The sequence below is a fragment of the Triticum dicoccoides genome, chromosome 6B (assembly GCF_002162155.2).
Source record: "Triticum dicoccoides isolate Atlit2015 ecotype Zavitan chromosome 6B, WEW_v2.0, whole genome shotgun sequence".
Classification (NCBI taxonomy): Eukaryota; Viridiplantae; Streptophyta; class Magnoliopsida; order Poales; family Poaceae; genus Triticum; species Triticum dicoccoides.
The window spans coordinates 120,315,364-120,336,592 of NC_041391.1; the positions used below are offsets into that span (position 1 = coordinate 120,315,364).

General features: G+C 47.8%; 2 protein-coding genes and 1 long non-coding RNA gene across 5 annotated transcripts; 1 reads left to right on the forward strand and 2 right to left on the reverse strand.

The window, feature by feature from the left end:
- Nucleotides 1-1,517: 1,517 nt before the first annotated feature.
- LOC119321822 lies at nucleotides 1,518-2,376 on the reverse strand. Its single transcript, XR_005155224.1, has 3 exons — nucleotides 2,128-2,376; nucleotides 1,811-1,876; nucleotides 1,518-1,556 (listed from the first exon to the last, which is right to left on the reverse strand). It is a non-coding gene; the product is annotated as an uncharacterized LOC119321822 (long non-coding RNA).
- A 1,671-nt stretch (nucleotides 2,377-4,047) lies between these two features.
- On the forward strand, nucleotides 4,048-6,499 carry LOC119324983 (protein TRI1-like). Of its 3 annotated transcripts, none has more exons than XM_037598743.1 (3): nucleotides 4,048-4,246; nucleotides 4,280-4,495; nucleotides 5,971-6,499. In XM_037598743.1, exons 1-3 carry the CDS (start codon nucleotides 4,190-4,192, stop codon nucleotides 6,094-6,096), a joined length of 399 nt encoding a protein of 132 aa, XP_037454640.1. In that variant the 5' UTR covers nucleotides 4,048-4,189; the 3' UTR covers nucleotides 6,097-6,499. The 3 variants fall into 3 exon arrangements, with proteins under 3 accessions (XP_037454640.1, XP_037454641.1, XP_037454639.1); XM_037598744.1 differs by having other exon boundaries at nucleotides 4,048-4,243; XM_037598742.1 differs by having other exon boundaries at nucleotides 4,048-4,495.
- Nucleotides 6,500-9,133: 2,634 nt separating this feature from the next.
- LOC119325009 lies at nucleotides 9,134-12,121 on the reverse strand. The gene is made up of 7 exons (XM_037598768.1): nucleotides 11,916-12,121; nucleotides 11,648-11,823; nucleotides 11,498-11,553; nucleotides 11,022-11,136; nucleotides 10,251-10,373; nucleotides 9,666-9,843; nucleotides 9,134-9,567 (listed from the first exon to the last, which is right to left on the reverse strand). The coding sequence occupies exons 1-7, from the start codon at nucleotides 12,003-12,005 to the stop codon at nucleotides 9,382-9,384; spliced, it is 924 nt and encodes a 307-aa protein (XP_037454665.1). The 5' UTR covers nucleotides 12,006-12,121; the 3' UTR covers nucleotides 9,134-9,381.
- Between the last annotated feature and the right edge of the window lie 9,108 nt (nucleotides 12,122-21,229).

Below are 21,229 nucleotides of genomic sequence, written 5' to 3' on the forward strand. Positions count from 1 at the left end.
CAGGAGCCAGACGCCATCATCGACGACGACTCCTACTACACCGAAGGTGCCTCCTACTACGTGCAGGCCGCTGACGATGACCAGGAGTAGTTTAGGAGGATCCCAGGCAGGAGGCCTGCACCTCTTTCGATCTGTATCCTAGTTTGTGCTAGCCTTCTTAAGGCAAACTTGTTTAACTTATGTCTGTACTCAGATATTGTTGCTTCCGCTGACTCGTCTATGATCCAACACTTGTATTCGAGCCCTTGAGGCCCCTGGCTTGTAATATGATGCTTGTATGACTTATTTTATTTTTAGAGTTGTGTTGTGATATCTTCCCGTGAGTCCCTGATCTTGATCGTACACATTTGCGTGCATGATTAGTGTACGATTGAATCGGGGGCGTCACAGTCATCGCAGCTGATCTTATAGTGCAATGCACTGCATACCGGGCACGCGTTCAAATCCTCGTACTCACCGCGGTAGAGGATGCAATCATTAGGGCATGCATGTATCTTCTGCACCTCTAATCCTAGAGGGCGGATAGCTTTCTTTGCTTCGTACGTACTCTCGGGCAATTAGTTGTCCTTTGGAAGCATCTTCTTTAACATTATCAGCAATTTTCCAAATCCCTTGTCAGATACACCATTCTCTGCCTTCCATTTGCAACAATTCCAGTGTGGTGCCCAGCTTTTTCTTGTCAGCTTCACAATTCGGGTACAACAAATTCTTGTGATCCTCTAACATGCACTGCAACTTCTTCTTATCCTTTTCACTTGCGCAGTTTATCTTTGCATCGGCAATGGCCCGACCTAGATCATCAATGGGCTCATCTGATGCCTCTTCTTCAGCTTCTTCCCCTATTGTTGTACCATCGTATTCAGGGAACCCATGGCCAGGATAGCTATTGTCATCCTCTTCTTCTTCATTGTCTTCCATCATAACCCCTCTTTCTCCATGCTTGGTCCAAACATTATAGCGGGGCATGAAACCGGACTCAAACAGGTGGACGTGAATGGTTCTTGACTTAGAGTAATTCAGATCATTCTTACAGTTAGCACATGGATAAGACATAAAACCATCCGCCCGCTTGTTTGCCTCAGCCGCAAGCAGAAAAATATGCACGCCATTAATTAACTGGGGAGAGCATCGGTCATCGTACATCCATTGCCGGCTCATCTTCATTTACACAGCACTGAAAAGACCAAATTAATACAAGTTCATACATAAAGTTCATACAACACTTATTCTCATAAAAACAACATACAAATAACTCTCTAGCTAAAGCATTTAAATGCAACAACAAATGCGATCAAGATCGCGACTAAGATAACAATTGATCAAACAACATAATTATACCAAGCCTCACTATCGATGGCATATTTTCTAATCTTCAAGCGCATTTTTTCTATCTTGATCTTGTGATCATCGACGACATCGGCAACATGCAACTCTAATTCCATCTTCTCCCCCTCAATTCTTTTCATTTTTTTCTTTCAAATACTCGTTTTCTTTTTCAACTAAATTTAACATCTCGACAATAGGGTTGGTTGGAATTTCCGGTTCACATATACCTCCTAGATAAAAATATCGATGTCAAATTGATGGGCATAATATGTCATAAACATGAAATGCAATAAATAGCTATAAAAGAGAATATCACATCTGAATCATAACTCGGACGAGGGCCAACGGGGACGGATATCAAAACCATGGCACTATGTATAACAAACAACGTACGGGTAAGATAATTATACAAGTAACTATATATCTAAATAACACAAACATGATTTTTTTTCTTATATTAGAAAGATAGGAATAAGAGGCTCACCACAAGGTGGTGCGGGCGATTGGCGGTGGTTAGGACGCAGACGGGAAGGCACTAAGTAAACCACACCTACATATGCAAACTAAGAGTTATTTTGACCTCAAATTGCATATAAATCAAATAAACTACAACACACACACACACATACATATATATATATATATATATATATATATATATATATATATATATATATATATATATATATATATATATATATATATAATTCCTCCCAAACTAAAAACCCACAAATCACTATACTTATAGAGCATTGCAAGAGCTAATGTAGCAATGAGAGATGAAAGGGCAGAGTTGCTAACCTTTGTGATCACTTGGATGGATGGGTTGCCTTCAAATGTTGAATTTTTTTGGCAAAAATGGAGGTGGGAGCTCGAGCAAGATGGGAAGAAAACAAAGAGGAGGGAAAAACAGAGGACTTCAGCTCGGGCTAGAAGAAGAACTATATATAATGATATCTGTAGTCCCGGTTAGTTACAAGAACCGGGACTAAAGGTGAACTTCTAGTCCCGTTCGTGGCATGAACCGGTAATATAGGTCATGACACAAGCCTGCCACCACCTCTTTAGTACCGGTTCGTGGCACGAACCGGTACTAAAAGTTCGCCATGAACCGGTACTAATGAGAACCGTCCATCTAGCCGTTGGAACCGGCACTAATGGTCATATTAGTGTCGGTTCTATTACAAACCGGGACTAAAGAGTTGAACATAAGGCCCTTTTTCTACTAGTGACTCAAGGGGGTGACAAAGATAGTAGGCTGTGTAGGATGAAGAACTTCATCATCATCGTCCAATTTGGCGTGATTATTTTGTTTTTTTATTGATGTGATCAGTGCGATCGTATGTAAGATGTAGTTGGTAAGCTCGAACGTCAGATACAAGGTAAACAAACCTCGCTACCTATATGAAGCCAAACAACGTGTAGTAGTGTGAGCTCAGCCAATGCACGTAACCAAACACAGTGCGTAGAGTCGATGCTACGACGCAGGGAAGCAATATGCAAGCAATGATACAATGTGTAGATGATGGTTTTTACTCTATATTTGCTCAACCAAACTGAACTGGGACAAATATGCAAAGGAGAAAAAACAGAGTGCGGACGACCAATGACGTCCTAGTAGTACTACTCCCTTTGTACCAGTGCATTAATTATCTTAGGTTGTATTACCTCTGTCCGGATTTATTAGGCCCCCTATTATTTTGGGCTAAATTTTGATCAATACATTTAACTAATAAAATGTAAAGTATATATCACGAAAATTATACCTTCGAAAAGCTCTTTCAAAAGAAATCCAATGGTGTATTTTTCGTAGCATATATTCTATATTTTATTAATCATATGAATAGTCAAAGTTTGGCTCAAAATATTAAGGGACCTAATAAACCTGGACGGAAGTAGTACAACGTAACCAAGGTGAAGGGAAAACGAGAGAACTTAATATTTATTTGCTAATTAATCTATTGCATATAAAAAACTGACCACTGCACGTTGTGCTAAATAGTTTTAACTTATTGAATGCATACACCTCACGTCTTTTATTGGCTGATTTCTTTTTTCGTGGCAAGAACCAGGGAACGAGGTTGGTACTTAATGTCGTACTTAAGAGTTTAGGATTATTTGATTTTTGTAAGGAAAACGTTCGGAAACGGCGAGCCGGCTGAACGCTCGGCCGGTCACCTCCCTCACGCGTGTCCAGCGGCCCCACCTGCTTATCCTTTCCACCGCTTTCCTTCTTCCCAAAAACAGGACGCATCTTCTCAATCCCCTCGCTCCCTTCCGCTCCTCTCTTTTCTCTGTATTCTGGTCAAAGATTTGCCCCTCCGATGAGAGCCCTCCACCGTAGCATATCCTCTAGCCACACCGCTCTCTGGTCCTTTTTCTCCTCCAACCAGCGGAACCCACTGCCACAACCGTGGGGCTACGAGCAGCGCCAGATCGCGGGGGTGCGGGTGAGCGGGCCGCGGTGGTGGTGCTAGGCGTCAAGCGCCGGAGATGGAAGCTGCGACCAAGGGCTGCCGGCAACTAGTGTTTTTTGCTGCAAGCTGCGACGTGCAGACGACTGTGGGTGAAGCTCGCCAGCGAGTGCTACAAACACATCGGCTAAATGTTGGAATCAGCGCAATTTTCTGCTTCCACAGATGATTTAGTTTACTGGAACCAGATCCAAATTTCCATTGTTTGCGACGCAAAAGGGACAGGTCTCCTCCTTCCCCACGGCCAAGTCCAAGGCTCCAAATACAAAATGGGCTCCAGGCCTTCTCCCAAACCCTAAACCTCGCAAAACCCTCCGCCCTACCCGCTCCCCGCTCCCTCGCCGCACACCACCGCCGAAGCGGAGCGCGGAGAGACCCACCCCACGGCGATGTCGACGGCGGCGGCTACGGTGTTCCGCGGGTGCCGGGCCCTCATGTCCTCGTCGGCGGCGGCAAAGGGGGGCAAGAAGACCGCATCAGCGGCGGCGGCGGCGGCAAAGGGGGCCAAGAAGCCCGCGTCAGCGGCCGCGAAACCCAAGGCGGCCAAGAAGCCGGTGGATCCGAACAATCTCCGCGGGATCATGAGGCCGGTGCCGGTCTCGGATGCCCTGCGCAAGTTCGGCGGCGCCGCTCACATCTCCCGCTCCGGCGTCCTCAAGATCGTCTGGGACTACATCAAGGCCAACGACCTCCAGGTAGTACCCGTGGACGGAGCCCTAGCTGTTCGTTGATTCTATTTGTGCGGCCTCAACTGTATTGCGGTGTGTTCGTCGGGTGGGGATTTTAAAGAATTGAACATCATTTTGGTCGATTTGGTTATAGATTGTTTGGACTTACCAGCCAGTACTTATTGTATTGCCTGGGTCCATGTTGGGGGTGGGTGGGTGGGGGGGGGGGGTCCCCAATGGTGGCTTTGAGTGTAGTTTTTTTGAGCTGTTCAGGGATTTACTGCTGTATTGTTGTCTTTGGACATAACAGTAATTGGCACATTAAGTTCGACAAAAGTTTCATCCAAGTGAGTCTAAATATCAGTTCGGTTCAACCCTGATAATTTGTGGGTTCTGCTTAAGATAAAGCACCTTTCATTTGTTTGTGTTGCAAGATTATTGTAGGGGGAAACCTCTGTAGTTCATTCCTCATTTCCCTGTCTTAGATAGATACTCCTTCTGTTCCTAAATACAAGTCTTTTTAGATATTTCAATATGGACTACATCCGTATATAGTCCATATTGAAATGTCTAAAAAGACTTATATTTAGGAACGGAGGGAGTAGTGTATTAATCTCACTGGGTAGAGTGACCTACTAGCATTTTAATTATGTGCTGATGTGGTTGCATAGCTCTAATACTAATGAGCAGGCCACTTTCTGTTCAAATTTTCATGTTCAGTCTCGGTTCTTTCTGGATATGTGTTGCTTGGTGTCTATCAAGCACATCATCAACAATACTTGTTAAACACTGGTGTTAGGCCCTAATCTTTCTGTTCACTATTGTCCTCTCTGGTGAGGCAAGAATTTCTGTGTGTTTGGAGGAATTTATGTATAATTGAGAGTTGTTTGATACTTTGATAAAATGTCTGTGTTATTAATTGCACATTTTTAATTCACATGATTAAATCTATGTGATCTAGTTTGCTGTATCAAAATTAGTTAATAGTAGTTTCAATTGAAGTCCACTCTGCACTTGCAAATTTATAAGCCATAACGTTGTAATTTGTACAGTATTAGATATGCTTTTAGCCAAGTTATACTGATGTTGCATAATCTATTGGCTAACTAGATAACAAATGCAATTGACCATTTTACTAGCTTGCCATCTATCTGCAGGAATTTATGTATAATTGACAGTTGTTTGATAAATGTGTGGTTTGTTGATTGCACCTTTTTAATTGCATCGTTGGACCTATATGATGTATAGTTTTCTTTATGAGAAACAGTTAGTGGTTTCCGTTTGAAATCTACTCTGCAGTCTCCACTGGCAACTTGCGAATTCATAAAGATGAAGTTGTAATTTGTATATTAGATATGATATTTTGAGTTCTTTTACTAGCTAGCTCAATCATTACTGATGTTGCACAATCTGTGGACTGATTAGGTAAAAATTGAATTGACTGCTTTACTAGTTTGCCATCTGTGATCCTGTAATACAAACTCCCTCTACATGATTTGCAGAACCCACTGAACAAGAGGGAGATCATCTGCGACGAGAAGCTCAAAACCATCTTCCCTGGGAGGGACACGGTTCATATGATGGAGGTCACCAAGCTCTTGTCCCCTCATTTCGTGAAGACTATCTAAGGCTGTCGAGTGGGGGGCCAACGCTGGTGCTTTCTGCCCAGGGCTAGCGTTGGAATGGAAGGCTTCTTTTTCGATCCCTGTCCAAGTCAAGGTTCTTCTAGGTAGTTAAGTTAATATGGAGTTCAGACTTCAGACTTTGGTCGCCATTTAAGGGTTGGGGGCTCGGTGATGCATGTAAGAAGGATTCCCTGTGTTTTGTGGTTCGTAGCTCCTGCCATCCTGAGAGGGCACCCACATGCACATGCACGTTGATGTGGCTCGGTGTTTTTAGTCTGTTAATTCCACTTTGCCCTTGTTGTGTATATCATGCTGGTCTCTTGGTTGCAGTGGATTGTGAATTTGTGATAAGCTGATTGTGGTCAAATGCGTGTCATTCTGAAAAGTTCAGCTCGGTTTGCTGCAAGCGTCATGGGTGGGTTACTTGCGTGCATCATTGTTTGTGCTTGCCTATTAATATTATGTACTGGCTGGAGCAATAGGTCAGCCAACCTCTGATTGTTTTTCCTTCTGCCTGTCACATGATGGTAAATCTCTTTGAAAAGATGTTTGTGGCGTGCAAATTTCATACACATTGAATTGGCTTGAACACTGAGCAACTTTATACATTGTACTCCAATTTGGCAAAAAGGAAAGGAAAACACAACAGTTTAAGCTGCTTCATCTTTTTTTTTCCCTTTTGAGAATCGGCGAGTTCATATAGATAGATCTGAATAAAGTGTTGAGTAACGTGATTGTATTAGGAAACATAGGTTAGACTAGGAAATATTCTGGCTTGCCTTGTACTCCAAGTAGATCATGTACTCCTATATATATGCCCATGAGGCTCAAACAATACAACAACTATTCCACCAATCCTCCTCTCTCCCTTCTAACATGGTATCTATCGCAAGTCGATCCTAAACCCTAGCCGCCGCCGCTTCCGCACTTGCGCGCCGCCCCCGGGGCGGTCGGCCTCCATGACCGCCGCCGGGGGCCGCGCCACCCGTACCTAGGGTTCGTCCGCCGGCCGTGTTGGCCGGCTGCCCTAGAGAGTCTTTTTCCCGATCCTTTGATCCGAGGTTTTCTCTCTCGCCGGTCGTTTTGATCGGCGTCTACTTTTTGGTTTTCCGATCTTTTCTTGATCGGTTTGCGTCGCCCACCGCCGCCGTCGACACCTCGCGCCTCTACTCCGACATCGGCGCAACCGGCCGGCTACTTCACCGACCCGGCGGCCTCGCGTGACAGGCAGCCCTCAAGGCCGTCGTCCGCGTGCCGGCCCGCCCGTCGATCTACGCCGGCCGTCACCGCCCTGCTCCGACCGGGACTCCTGCATCACCCCGACCCGGCGGCCTCGCGCCATGCGGCGGCAAATCATAGCCGCCCTGCCGCCCGCCGCCGCCGGCTTCATCTCGGACTCCGTCGCCACCACGCCTCCACCGAGCGGCGTCCCCGACCTCGCGCGCGATCGGCTTGATCACCCGCTCGCCGCCGCGATCCGCCTCATCTACGCCGCGCGACCGACCTGGCCCGTCAGTTACGCGCGCCTCCGCAGGTCCCGTGAAGATCATCTCCGAGTTCAGCGCGCCCCTCTGCCGATCGAGCAACGGGCTGCCGCTGCGTCGCCCCGTCGGGCCGCAGCGCCGCCACCCCGTGGTTCTTCTCCCGGCTGCACCGACCCGCGTCACCGCTGCGTCGCCCCTTCGGGCCGTAGTGCCGCGGCCCGCGGTCTACCGTCGCCCCGAGGCCGTCCGCTCCAGGCCTTCCCCGTGGCTGCACCGACCCTCGCGCCGCCGCTGCGTCGCCCCATCGGGCCGTAGTGAGCGTGGCACGCGGTCCACGCCGCCGTCTCGAGGCCGTCCACGCGGTTGCACCACCCCGCGCTCCGCCGCTGTGCCACCCCTTCGGGCTGTAGCACCGCGGCCCGCGATCCCAGCGACCGTACCGAGGTCTTCCATCGTCACCCCGAACTGCCCGCCGCCACTGCGTCGCCCCTTCGGGCCGTAGTGCCGCGGCCCGCGGTCCACCACCGTCCCCGCGCGTCGACTTCCTGTGGCATCCGATGCACCACCTCCTTTGGCGCGGGTACGCCACCGTCCGCGCCGGTCTTCGTCACGCTGTCGGGTTCTTCGCCTACTTCGAGCACCGCCGCCGCGCTCCTAACCTAGCCGCCACCGCCGCCGTCAGGCCGCCGCTGCCGCTCTTCTTTTGTAGCCGCCGCCGCTACCCCTGTAGCCGCCGCAGCCGCCCGTCCACCCCCTTCGTCTTCGTCCAGCACCAGCCCATCGCCAGCGTCGCCGTCATCTACACCGACCACTTCATCTACTCCGACAACCGCGGGCGACATCGGCCCCGCGCTGATTGGCGCCGCAACCGTCGTCGAGTCCTTCTCTGCTGGCCTCTACAACTTCTCCGACATGGCGTACAGCTCGTGCAGGTCCTTGTCTACGCATGCCCGGTGCTGGCAACACCGATGCGTGCCTTCGTCCATGACGTGTCCCCGGGCCTGGCAAGCCTAGTGCGGCGCTTCATCAACTTCGTCTTCGTCCGTCTACGCATGCCCGGTGCTGGTAACACCGACGCCTGCCTTCGTCTACGATGTGTCCCCGGGGTTGGCAACCCCGGCGCGACGCGTCGTCAACATCATCTACTTCCTGGCGCACCACTACTTCGACACCACTGCGCCCACGACTAACTCGGCGCCTCCTTGCGCCCACGGCTCCACGGCGACTTCCTCGACACCGGCTACCCCGACTCGACATCGACCACGGCATTCTTCGCACGGCTACCTCGACCACGGCTCCACCACCCACGCTCTCGGCTACATCGACAAACGGCACAAAGGGCTACCGCCTGCTTGAGAAACCTCATTGGTTTCCACTCCAGCCACGACTCCGCGATGCGTTGACTGTTACGACTGCGGGGGGGTGTCCGTCAGCTTGCCTTCGGATTCTTCTCCAGTCTCACCGTCTGCGTCGCTACCGTTGTGACTGCGGGGGATGTTGAGTAACGTGATTGTATTAGGAAACATAGGTTAGACTAGGAAATATTCTGGCTTGCCTTGTACTCCAAGTAGATCATGTACTCCTATATATATGCCCATGAGGCTCAAACAATACAACAACTATTCCACCAATCCTCCTCTCTCCCTTCTAACATAAAGGGTACAAGGAACGGCGGCGCCTGACCTGAGACATTCAGACACAATTACTGTATATTGCTATCCCGTGCTATTTGTACTAGTGAAAAGGGCTTGGTAATACACCATTTTGTTCACAAATTTTTGGAATTGGTCAAGCTTCTGTGGCATCAACTGAGGAGATGGTGCACCCATTGCTCTAGGATCGCCGGTGAGCCGTACCAAGGCCTCTCTTCATCATCAGAACCTACAGGAGAATGGTACACGCCGTCGAAGCTTATATTCAGTGCGCCCTCTAGATGCGCTGACACTTCGGGGACGACCCCATCTCCCCAGACTTCGGCGCTGCCGCAAACCTAGTGTGGGATTTACGGTATTGTTTCAGTGGTTTCTGTTCAGAAATCAAATTTTGGAATATTTCACAGCGTGGTATTGCTTGGGTTTCAGTGGTCACCTGTTTGTAGCCTTGTCCGACGAAACGGGCCCGGAAGGTGGGGCCTGTTGGAGCGGATTTGTTGTCGGCACTGACCATGACTGCTTCAGCTACTTCTGATGGGGTGTCTACTGTGACAAGCTCATCTGTAGTAGTAGTAGCAATTGAGTTTCCAGTTAAAGGAGCACCCTGAATGTACCTGTCAAGAAGGAAGGCTATAAAATTTGCGTTCATTCGTCCATCTAGCAGAAACTGTTCCATCAAGAATTCAAAATAAGAGCAAGTGCGTGTTCTACAGGACTACATTTTCAGGGAGAATGTTTGTAATTTTTGCCAACCCAGGATGATAAGCACCATCTATGTTCAAGTCTGGCAAGAGCGACATCAACAGTATTACATATTTTCAACGCCAAGAAAATAAGTCGTTAAATATTTGATGCCTTGGCACTTTGCGTTGCAAAACTTGTATAATAATACATCACATTCATGATGAAATGGTTTCACCAGTCTTGGTTAAGGAGATGAAATGTAATGCATAAGCCTTAATTCTATGATATGATTAACATATAATCAATTAATCAAAACCTGAACTATAAAGTAAGGTACCTTCCAGCAATGCATACATATCGTAGTTCTGGTGTGTAAACTGCAGGGGCACAATTCTTCTCGACGTAGTTCAGTAGTCCTCTAGTTTGGTCAATTACGCCAGAAACACCTTTGGGAGGTGGCCTAGGAATTATAGAAAAAAAAAGAAATTCAGATAAAAGAAAAGTATGTTCCGGGTTTCATTTTGACACTACAATTCCACCTGCTATCAAGTTAAAATAGTAAAGCTTGCAGGAATAAACATGTAGTGCATGACTTCTATGTATCAAACCACATGTAAAAATGTATAATAATTGGGAGATTTTTACAGGGCTTGTTTTTGTTTGGATGGCTACGTATTAAGCTCAATTCCTTTGGTGGATAGAAATTTAAGTAAAATATTTTCACATTCAAAGGAAACAGGGTAACATTTCTCACCTTCCCAAACAAGGCCTAATCATATCCTCTAAACATAAAAGAACTGAAATCCACACACAAGTCTGGAGTGTATTGTGAAGGTAACAAGTATATCTACATTGTTGTAAGCTGGGACAACATAAACTTGAATGTTCTAGGAGGAAAAACAGAACGAGAATGTAACAATAGGTGCCAAATCTAATTTCCTCCATTTCATCATTTATACCAGAAATTTAAGAGGCCCATAACTTTCTACAAGAACTTGCCAAACTAAGAATACAAGCCACTAAGCCTGCGTTACTCCAACTGCGAGTAGAATGAAAAAACAGGTAATATATTCATGAGTTCAAACAATGGTCAGATAGGAAACCGTACAGGTGGGGAGTGCCAAGCGTGAGCAGCAAACTTATGTCAGAAGTCCCCAATTCCTCCATGTACACGCGCGCGAGCCAGCCCCCAGCTGAATGCCCTATCAATGATAGCTTCCCATCTGCAAGCATCAAACAGTTCAGAGTCAGGATGAATGCCCTCACTTTTAGAACATGGATCATTTTATTCCATGGTTTTCTGCACATTTTTCTGCCTTCAATATCATGGACAATTGAGAATACACCCCACAATCTGAATCAGTCACAAGGCTGAAATTAGCAGCAACAGAAGGAAATTCAAACTGGAAGAAACAAACGAATTTTAGATGGTGAACTGGAAGCAAGATTTTCTTTTTCATGGCAACTGAAACCAAGCACAAGCTGTTCAATGGCACAAAAGCAGTAAGACTGCTAGAGCTTCAATCGCGGGGCACTCGTCAGTGATCGAAATTGCGAAATTGCACCATGATTCGGGAGACGGACCTGGAGAGGATAGCTCCCTGGCCTCGGACACCGCTTCCTCCACTCGTTTCAGGTACCTGCGGTGCAGTGCAGGCAAGGTGTTGGGTGAAACGAACGCCTCAAGTCACAAAATCAACCACGTACGCATTCGGGGAGGCGGCTGCATTTTACCAGTCGAGGACGGAGCGCGGGCGGAGGGTGCCCCGCCAGTAGCTGGGGTCGGCGAGCCCGGCGGCGTTGCGGAGCCAGTCGGGGCGCGAGACCCGCGCGACGACGGACGGCACGCCGTGGCCGTTCCGCAGCGCCGCGGCCAGCCGCGCGTAGTCGCCCGTGTTGTTCCCGAGCCCCTGCGCGCCACTACGACAGACCGCCGGGCGTCACACACACGCGCTGACAACTGAGAAGAAAAGGAGCGAAGAGGGAGGGGGCGGTGATTAACTGGGAGGATGACGGCCGGGCGGCGCGGCGAGGTGACGGAGGCGTCGGAGGGCGCGGCGCGAAGCCGCGCGGGCGGGAGGAGGGAGAGCATGGCGCGCTGCGGTGGGTGGACGGTGGTGGGTGCCTCGCCGTGGCCGTGGCGCGGCTTCCGCCTCTGGAAGGAAAACTCTATCCGCCGCGACGGTGTGTGTGCGCATAAGCATTCTTCTGTTGGGGCGTGACCCCTGTCTGTGAGGCTGTGCAAAAAAAGGGAAATTGAAGGGATTCAGATTGAGAGAGCACGGCGGAGAGCAACGAATTGAGAAGGGAAACGTTTTACGTCGGTGCACCGGCCGAAGTTAGCGCCGGTCTGACGCGGGACGTTGGATCGATCTGTATTAGAACGGGCAGAGCCGTATCACGCGCTTTATGGCCCCACCCACGACACCTTATCTTCTCAGCGTCTCTCTCCTCCACTCGTTTCCTCCGCACTTGAACGCAATCCCCTCATCTTCTCTTCTTTCCCAACGAGAGCACATGTCCATGGCTACTCCTGGTAGCCTCCAACCTCATGCCGCCGCCTCCCCCCAGATGGCTGCTACATCCATTCACGTCGGAGCTGCGCCCCTCGACGCCGGCGACCTTGTTTTTGCTCCAGCCGGGCGAAGACCAGCAACATGCTTTTTGCTACAACCGACTTCGCTTTTTGCTACTTCTGCCTTTCTTTTTTGCTACAGCCGAGGCTGACCGCAGGCGGCAAGCATGGTGACCACGGGCGGCGAGGATAGGATCGCGGGATTTTTGCTACATGCTACAACCGGCGTTGCAATTTGCTACTACCGGCATCCAATCCGGGTGCAACCGGCATCGCGGTTTGCTACATCGCACAACGATATTTTGATTTTTGCTAAAATCAGCATCATGTTTTGCTACAAACATACTGCAAAATGCTACAACCGGCATGGAAGAAAGCTTCAACCCCATGAAAAAAAAGCTTCAATGGATGTGGAAAAAAGCTTCAATAACAAAAAAAGCTTCAACTGGTGTGTGGAAAAGCTTCAACCGGCAAATGAGGAAGCTCCAAACTATAGAAAAAGCTTCAATCGATGTGAAAAAAAGCTTCAAACCATGAAAAAAGTTTCAACCGAAGCGAAAAAAGCTTCAACCAGAGTTTAAAAAAGCTTCAACCGAGGGGGGAGAGGCTGTGCACGCACGAGCGTCGACAGCGAAGAGCGGCGAACGGCGAGGGGAGAGGGCGTTGGGTGCTGCGACGAGCGGCGACGACAGGGAGAGGATGCGGGTGCTTGTGGGGCAGGAGGACGGAGGCGCGCGGGACCGAGGCTTGTGGGGAACGGAGGTTGAAGATGAAGTCAAAGAAGGATAAGATGCCAGATCTGACGGCTATTGGGGCCAGATCGAACGGCTGCGGCCGGACCGGCCGAAAATTCGGCCGGCGCGCCGGCGCAGAGTGCTGGCCAATTGAGAAGCTTTCCTTCCGGAGCCTCTTCAAAGAATTGTTTGAGATGGGCTGAGAGCGCGTCACTCAGCTGTCGTCACATGTCGCGTTTTGGACGTTCCTTTTGAATTTTGATTTTATTATTATTTTTTTCACATGTTTTCGGCTTTTTAAATGTTCCTTTTGATTTTTTTGCTTTTCGGTTTTTCACTGGTCTTTCTTAACTTATTGACAATTTTTTTATGTTCTATTTTTTATTTTTTGTTTCTGCGAAAGGTACAAATTTGCTTTTCATGAAAAAGAAAAAAAAATCCTTTTCGTGAGAGGAATGGTTTTGATTCCGCGGGAGGCATGATCATGCCTCTCAGAAACAAAAAAAAATGTGTTTTCTTTTCTTTTTTCCTTTAATGAGAGGTATGATTTTGCTTCCGCGAGAGGCGTGATCGTACCTCTCGAAAACGAGAAAAAAATGTGTTTTCTTTTTTGTCTCCTGCCTGAGGCACGTTTTTGCCTCCGCGAGAGGCATGGTCGTGCCTCAGAAAAAAAAACGCGTTTTTTTTTCACGAGACCTCTCGGAAACGGCTTTCAAAAGGAAAAAAAGTGCTCACAGTTCGGGTTTTTGTCTATTTTTTTCATGAAAAGAAAAGTTTGTCAAAATCTATCAACATGGAATCTATTTTTGAATATCTCGATGCGAGGTATCCAACAATGAAAACGGTTTGAAAATTGAACGCACGGTTTAAGAGATAAAACGTTTTGAATAAAGAGATCTACGAAAAAAAGGAAAATTCCCAGGTTGTAACAAGTGGCGCACATGCAACATGACACTTGTCGCAACTTGGGAGGGTAATAGTGATCTTTGGAAGGAGTGCTCCTCAATTATGATTTTGGATTTGGCGCTTTAGGCGTTTGTTACTGTGCATTTTGAAAACGAGCGCCTGAAGCCCTACATGATGGGCCGACCCGTTTAGCTATTTTTTATTTTTGGTTTTTTCTTTACTTAAGATTCATGAACTTTTTCCAAAATTGGGGAAGTTTTTCTAAATGATGATTTCTTTTCTAATTTGTGATTCTTTTTATAGAATTGGACGAACTTTCTAAAAATTCTATGAATTTTACAGAAAGTTCTGCAAAATCGATGAACTTTTTCCCAATCCGATGAAGTTTTTTTTCAAGTTCATGATTTTTTTTTCGATATCCATGTTTTTTTAATTCAAGATTTTTTTTGGTTTTTGGCGAATTTTCCCCTTTTTTTCACTTTTTCCCTCAAATGTGAACGTGTACATGGGACGACCACCTGCGCCGGCGCGTGGGCGCTAGGGAGCTTTCCTGGCGCCTGAAGCGTCGAATAGGATCTCCTCCTAAGAGTACAGCCCCCAAAGTGAATCACTTATTGTTTGATGATGATTGCCTCTTATTTTGTAAAACATTAAACAATGAAGCATACAATCTCCACATCAATAACGACAAGTCATCAATTTTGTTTGGGAAAGGTTGTCCAACAGCTATAAGGGAGAATGTCAAGCAAAATCTTGAGGTAAACAATGAATCTCTTAAGGATAACTATTTAGGGCTGCCTACCAATGTGGGATGATCAAAGAACGGGACATTCGCTTATTGAATGATAGAGTTTGGAAACGGCTGCAGGGTGGATGGAGAAGTTTTTGTCCAGTGGAGGAAAAGAATTTCTGATCAAATCAGTAGTGTAGGATATTCCAACATATTCCATGGCATTGTTCAAATTACCCCTGAGGACTTTTCGAGCAATTGACCTCCATGGTGATGAAGTTTTGCTGGGGGAGGAAGAAGGGAGAAAGAAAGACAATGTGGGTGTCATGGGATGAGAGTATGGTGGTGCATAAATATAAGGGAAGAATTGGCTTCAGGGATTTCGAGATTTTCAGTCTTGCATTGCTGGCAAAGCAGGCGTGGTGCATCCTCGTCGAGCCAGATTCATTGAGTGCAAGGATCCTGAAGTCGGTTTACTTCCCGACGACCGACATTCTTTCTGCACAAGTGGGAGCCAATCCAGCACAGATCCGGAGATCTTTGTGTGAAGGAAGAGACATGCTCCAACAAGGCTTGATTAGAAGAATAGGCGACGACAGCACAACAAGGGTATGGGATGACAACTGGATACCCCGGGATTTCAACATGAGACCAATCAGTGCCACTAAAATCATATCCTCGAGAGTTGATTTGCCCAACAACGAGGACGTGGAACATGAAGGTTCTGGACAAATATTTTTTGCCAATGGACATCAAACTTATTTAGTCAATTCCATTATAGCATATGATGCAGCGTGACTTCTGGGCCTGGAGATATGAGAAGAGGGGAGTGTTCTCAATCAGGACTGCTTACCGTATGATCTGTGAAACGAAGAGCTGTAGGGAAAGTTGACTAGAGGGCCGAACCGAAGCTTCCTCAAGCCATGATCATGAGAAGAGCTGGAAGAAATTGTGGAACACCCGTGTATCTGAGCATGACACAAACCTTAACAAAACTCAAAGGAACATCTGAAAACAGACCCCTCCCATTGGAAAGGGCCGGGATCCACCACTTCGCCATGGCCCTAAGGCCACCGGTGACGAGGCGGACCGCCGGTGACGTCGATGGGAGGCAAATGAACCCTAGGCTTTTCTTAGGCGAGGTGGCGGCTGCGTACCGTAGTGTTATCTCCCTCTTCCCACCAATCGAATCGAAATTGGCTATAATCTTTTATATCAGGACCTTACAAAGTATTGCAACAATATGTCTGAAACCGCCATTTGGCAACATGCCACTACTCCTATCCATATGATGAAGGAGTGTTAGCTGGGCCAAATACCCAGACCACTCTAAGCCTATCATCAAAAGTCGGAAGCCCCAGCCGAGCCACATACCGGGTATGGGGCACAAACCGGTCTGATGCACTCACATGTGTCGTCGCCGCCATCATTCCACAGGCCCGTCTTCAGAGCAGATATTGAGACTTCTACCTTGTCAGGTCACTCTGCCATCGACGCCACCATGACGTCAGACAGCGTCCTCCTCCTGCACGAGTCCATCTCCAAGCATCGGACGCCAAGTCTCCACTGCACCACGCTGCCAAGATCGGTCGCCATCAATGTTTAAGATGAAGCACCGCTCACCCAAGAAACCAACCAACGTTCCCTCGAGTTCGTGTACACCCCAAGAATGATGCCCCCAAGGGGGAAACAACACAAGAGCGCCGCCATCATCCGATCTACTGATCTAGGGTTTCCCCCGGGGTAGTAGATAGTTGTCTTGAACTTCTCCTTGGTGATGCCTTCAAGAAGGAAACGCCGCAAAATAGCACCGTCTGTTGGGGAACGTTGCAGAAAATAAAAAAATTCTACGCTTCACCAAGATCAATCTATGGAGTCATCTAGCAACGAGAGAGAGGAGTTCATCTACATACCCTTGTAGATCGTAAGCGGAAGTGTTCAAGAGAACGTGGTTGAGGGAGTCATACTCGTCGTGATCAAAATCACCGAAGATCCTAGTGCCGAACGGACGGCACCTCCGCGTTCAACACACGTATGGTTGGGGAAGACGTCTCCTCCTTCTTGATCCAGCAAGGGGAAGGAGAGGTTGATGGAGATCCAGCAGCACAACAGCGTGGTGGTGGAAGTAGCGGCGATCTCGGCAGGGCTTCGCCAAGCTCAGCGAGAGGAAGAGGTGGTACGGGGGGAGAGGGAGGCGCCAGGGACTAGGGTGCGGCTACCCTCCCTCCCCCCTCTTTATATAGGGGGCCTAGGGGGTGCGTCGGCCCCCTAGAGATCCCATCTCAAGGGGGGCGGCGGCCTAGGGGGGGGGCTTGCCCCCCAAGTCAAGTGGGGCGCACCCCACCCCTTGGGTTTCCAACCCTAGGCGCAGGGGGAGGCCCAAGGGGGTGCACCAGCCCACCAGGGGCTGGTTACCTTCCCTCTTCAGCCCACGGGGCCCTCCGGGATAGGTGGCCCCACCCGGTGGACCCCCGGGACCCTTCCGGTGGTCCCGGTACAATACCGGTGACCCACGAAACTTTCCCGGTGGCCGAAACTGGACTTCCTATATACAATTCTTCACCTCCGGACCATTCCGGAACTCCTCGTTACGTCCGGGATCTCATCCGGGACTCCGAACAACTTTCGGGTTACTGCATACTAATATCTCTACAACCCTAGCGTCGCCGAACCTTAAGTGTGTAGACCCTACGGGTTCGGGAATCACGTAGACATGACCGAGACAGCTCTCCGGCCAATAACCAACAACGGGATGTGGATACCCATGTTGGCTCCCACATCTTCCACGATGATCTCATCAAATGAACCACGATGTCGAGGATTCAGGTAATCACGTATACAATTCCCTTTGTCAATCGGTACGTTACTTGCCCGAGATTCGATCGTCGGTATCCCAATACCTCGTTCAATCTCATTATTGGCAAGTCACTTTACTCGTACCATAATGCATGATCCCACGACCAACCACTTGATCACATTGAGCTCATTATGATGATGCATTACCGAGTGGGCCCAGAGATACCTCTCCGTCATACGGAGTGACAAATCCCAGTCTCGATCCATGTCAACCCAACAGATACTTTCGGGGATACCTGTAGTGTACCTTTTGTTGGAAATATGCCCTAGAGGCAATAATAAAATGGTTATTATTATATTTCCTTGTTCATGATAATTGTCTATTGTTCATGCTATAATTGTATTAACTGGAAACCGTAATACATGTGTGAATACATAGACCACAACATGTCCCTAGTGAGCCTCTAGTTGACTAGCTCGTTGATCAATAGATGCTTATGGTTTCCTGAGCATGGACATTGGATGTCATTGATACCGGATCACATCATTAGGAGAATGATGTGATGGACAAGACCCCATTCTAAGCATAGCACAAGATCGTGTAGTTCGTTTGCTAAAAGCTTTTCTAATGTCAAGTATCATTTCCTTAGACCATGAGATTGTGCAACTCCCGGATACCGTAGGAATGCTTTGGGTGTACCAAACGTCACAACGTAACTGGGTGGCTATAAAGGTGCATTATAGGTATCTCCTAAAGTGTCTGTTGGGTTGGCACGAATCGAGACTGGGATTTGTCACTCCATATGACGGAGAGGTATCTCTGGGCCCACTCGGTATTGCATCATCATAATGAGCTCAATGTGACTAAGTAGTTAGTCACGGGATCATGCATTACAGAACGAGTAAAGTGACTTGCCGGTAACGAGATTGAATGAGGTATTGGGATACGACGATCGAATCTCGGGCAAGTAACGTACCGATTGACAAAGGGAATTGTATACAGGATTGCTTGAATCCTTGACATCGTGGTTCATCCGATGAGATCATCGTGGAACATGTGGGAGCCAACATGGGTATCCAGATCCCGCTGTTGGTTATTGGCCAGAGAGCTGTCTCGGTCATGTCTGCATGATTCCCGAACCCGTAGGGTCTACACACTTAAGGTTTGGTGAGCTAGAGTTGTTATGGGAATTAGTGTGCAGTTACCGAATGTTGTTCGGAGTCCTGGATGAGATCCCGGACATCATGAGGAGTTCCGAAATGGTCCGGAGGTAAAGATTTATATATGGGAAGTCCTATTTTGGCCACCAGAAAATGTTCGGGATTTTTCGCTATTGTACCGGGAAGGTTCTAGAAGGTTCTGGAGTGGGGCCCACCTCCATGGGGGGATCCACATGAACGTGGGTAGTGGGGGCAAGTCCCCACACCCCTGGTTAAGGCGCACCAACATCCCCCCTCAGAAGGAATAAGATCATATCCCAAAAGGATAAGATCAAGATCGCTAGAAAGGGGGGATAACAATCGGTGGGGAAGGAAATGATGGGATTTCTTTCCTCCCACCTTTGCCAACGCCCCAATGGACTTGGAGGGCAAGAAACCAGCCCCCTCCACCCCTATATATAGTGGGGAGGCGCATGGGAGCTTCACCCCTGCCCCTGGCGCAGCCCTCCCCCTCTCCAACTCCACCTCCTCCTCAGTAGTGCTTGGCAAAGCCATGTCGGAGAACTGCAAGCTCCACCACCACGCCGTCGTGCTGCCGGAGTTCTCCCTCAACTTCTCCTCTCCCCTTGCTAGATCAAGAAGGAGGAGACATCCCCGGGCTGTACGTGTGTTGAACACGGAGGCGCCGTCCGTTCGGCGCTAGATCGGATCTTCCGCGATTTGAATCGCTGCGAGTACGACTCCATCATCCGCGTTCTTGTAATGCTTCTGCTTAGCGATATTCAAAGGTATGAAGATGCTCATCCTCTCCCTCTCTTGTTGCTAGAATCTCCATAGATTGATCTTGGTGATGCGTAGAAAACTTTGAATTTCTGCTACGTTCCCCATCAGTGGCATCATGAGCTAGGTCTATTGTGTAGATTCTATGCACGAGTAGAACACAAGTTGTTGTGGGTGTTGATTTTGTTCAATATGCTTACCGTTACTAGTCCTACCTTGTTTCAACGGTATTGTGGGATGAAGCGGCCTGGACCGACCTTACACGTACACTTACGTGAGACAGGTTCCACCGACTGACATGCACTTGTTGCATAAGGTGGCTAGCGGGTGCCAGTCTCTCCCACTTGAGTCGGATCAGATTCGATGAAAAGGGTCCTTATGAAGGGTAAATAGCAATTGGCATATCACTGTTATGGCTTTTGCGTAGGTAAGAAACGTTCTTGCTAGAAACCCATAGCAGCCACGTAAAACATGCAACAACAATTAGAGGACGTCTAACTTGTTTTTGCAGGGTATGCTATGTGATGTGATATTGCCAAAAGAATGTGATGAATGCTATGTGATGTATGAGATTGGTCATGTTCTTGTAATAGGAATCATGACTTGCATGTCGATGAGTATGACAACCGGCAGGAGCCATAGGAGTTGTCTTAATTTATTGTATGACCTATGTGTCATTAAATAATGCCATGTAATTACTTTACTTTATTGCTAAACTGTTAGCCATAGTAGTAGAAGTAATAGTTGGCGAGACAACTTCATGAAGACACGATGATGGAGATCATGATGATGGAGATCATGGTGTCATGCTGGTGACGAAGGTGATCATGCTGTGCCTCAAGATGGAGATTAAAGGCGCAAGATGATATTGGCCATATCATGTCACTTTATGATTTGCATGTGATGTTTGCCATGTTTACATATTATTTGCTTAGAACGACGGTAGCATAAATAAGATGATCCCTCATAAAATTTCAAGAAAGTGTTCCCCCTAACTGTGCACCGTTGTGAAAGTTCATTGTTTCGAAGCACCACGTGATGATCGGGTGTGATAGATTCTAACGTTCACATACAACGGGTGTAAGCCAGATTTACACACGCGAAACACTTAGGTTGACTTGACGAGCCTAGCATGTACAGACATGGCCTCGGAACACAAGAGACCGAAAGGTCGAACATGAGTCATATAGTAGATACGATTAGCATGAAGATGTTCACCGATGATGACTAGTCCGTCTCACGTGATGATCGAACACGGCCTAGTTGACTCGGATCATGTATCACTTAGATGACTAGAGGGATGTCTATCTAAGTGGGAGTTCATTAAATAATTAGATGAACTTAATTATCATGAACATAGTCAAAAGGTCTTTGCAAATTATGTCGTAGCTTACGCTTTAGTTCTACTGTTTTAGATATGTTCCTAGAGAAAATTTAGTTGAAAGTTGATGGTAGCAATTATGTGGACTGGGTCCGTAAACTGAGGATTGTCCTCATTGCTGCATAGAAGGCTTATGTCCTTAATGCACCGCTCGGTGTGCTGAACCTCAAAAGTCATCTGTCGATGTTGCGAACATCTGACATACACGTTTTGATGACTACGTGATAGTTCAGTAATGTTAAACGGTTTAGAA

What these genes read in the sequence shown, in the direction of transcription:
- LOC119325009 (XM_037598768.1), bottom strand. Translation starts at nt 12,005, where the DNA reads ATGCTCTCCCTCCTCCCGCCCGCGCGGCTTCGCGCCGCGCCCTCCGAC. An exon ending in CCGCGCTCCGTCCTCGACTG is followed by an intron (nt 11,554 to 11,647) that starts GTAAAATGCAGC and finishes ACTGCACCGCAG; the next exon opens with GTACCTGAAACGAGTGGAGG. An exon ending in TCGGACAAGGCTACAAACAG is followed by an intron (nt 9,568 to 9,665) that starts GTGACCACTGAA and finishes ATCCCACACTAG; the next exon opens with GTTTGCGGCAGCGCCGAAGT.
- LOC119324983 (XM_037598742.1), top strand. Translation starts at nt 4,190, where the DNA reads ATGTCGACGGCGGCGGCTACGGTGTTCCGCGGGTGCCGGGCCCTCATG. An exon ending in TCAAGGCCAACGACCTCCAG is followed by an intron (nt 4,496 to 5,970) that starts GTAGTACCCGTG and finishes CATGATTTGCAG; the next exon opens with AACCCACTGAACAAGAGGGA.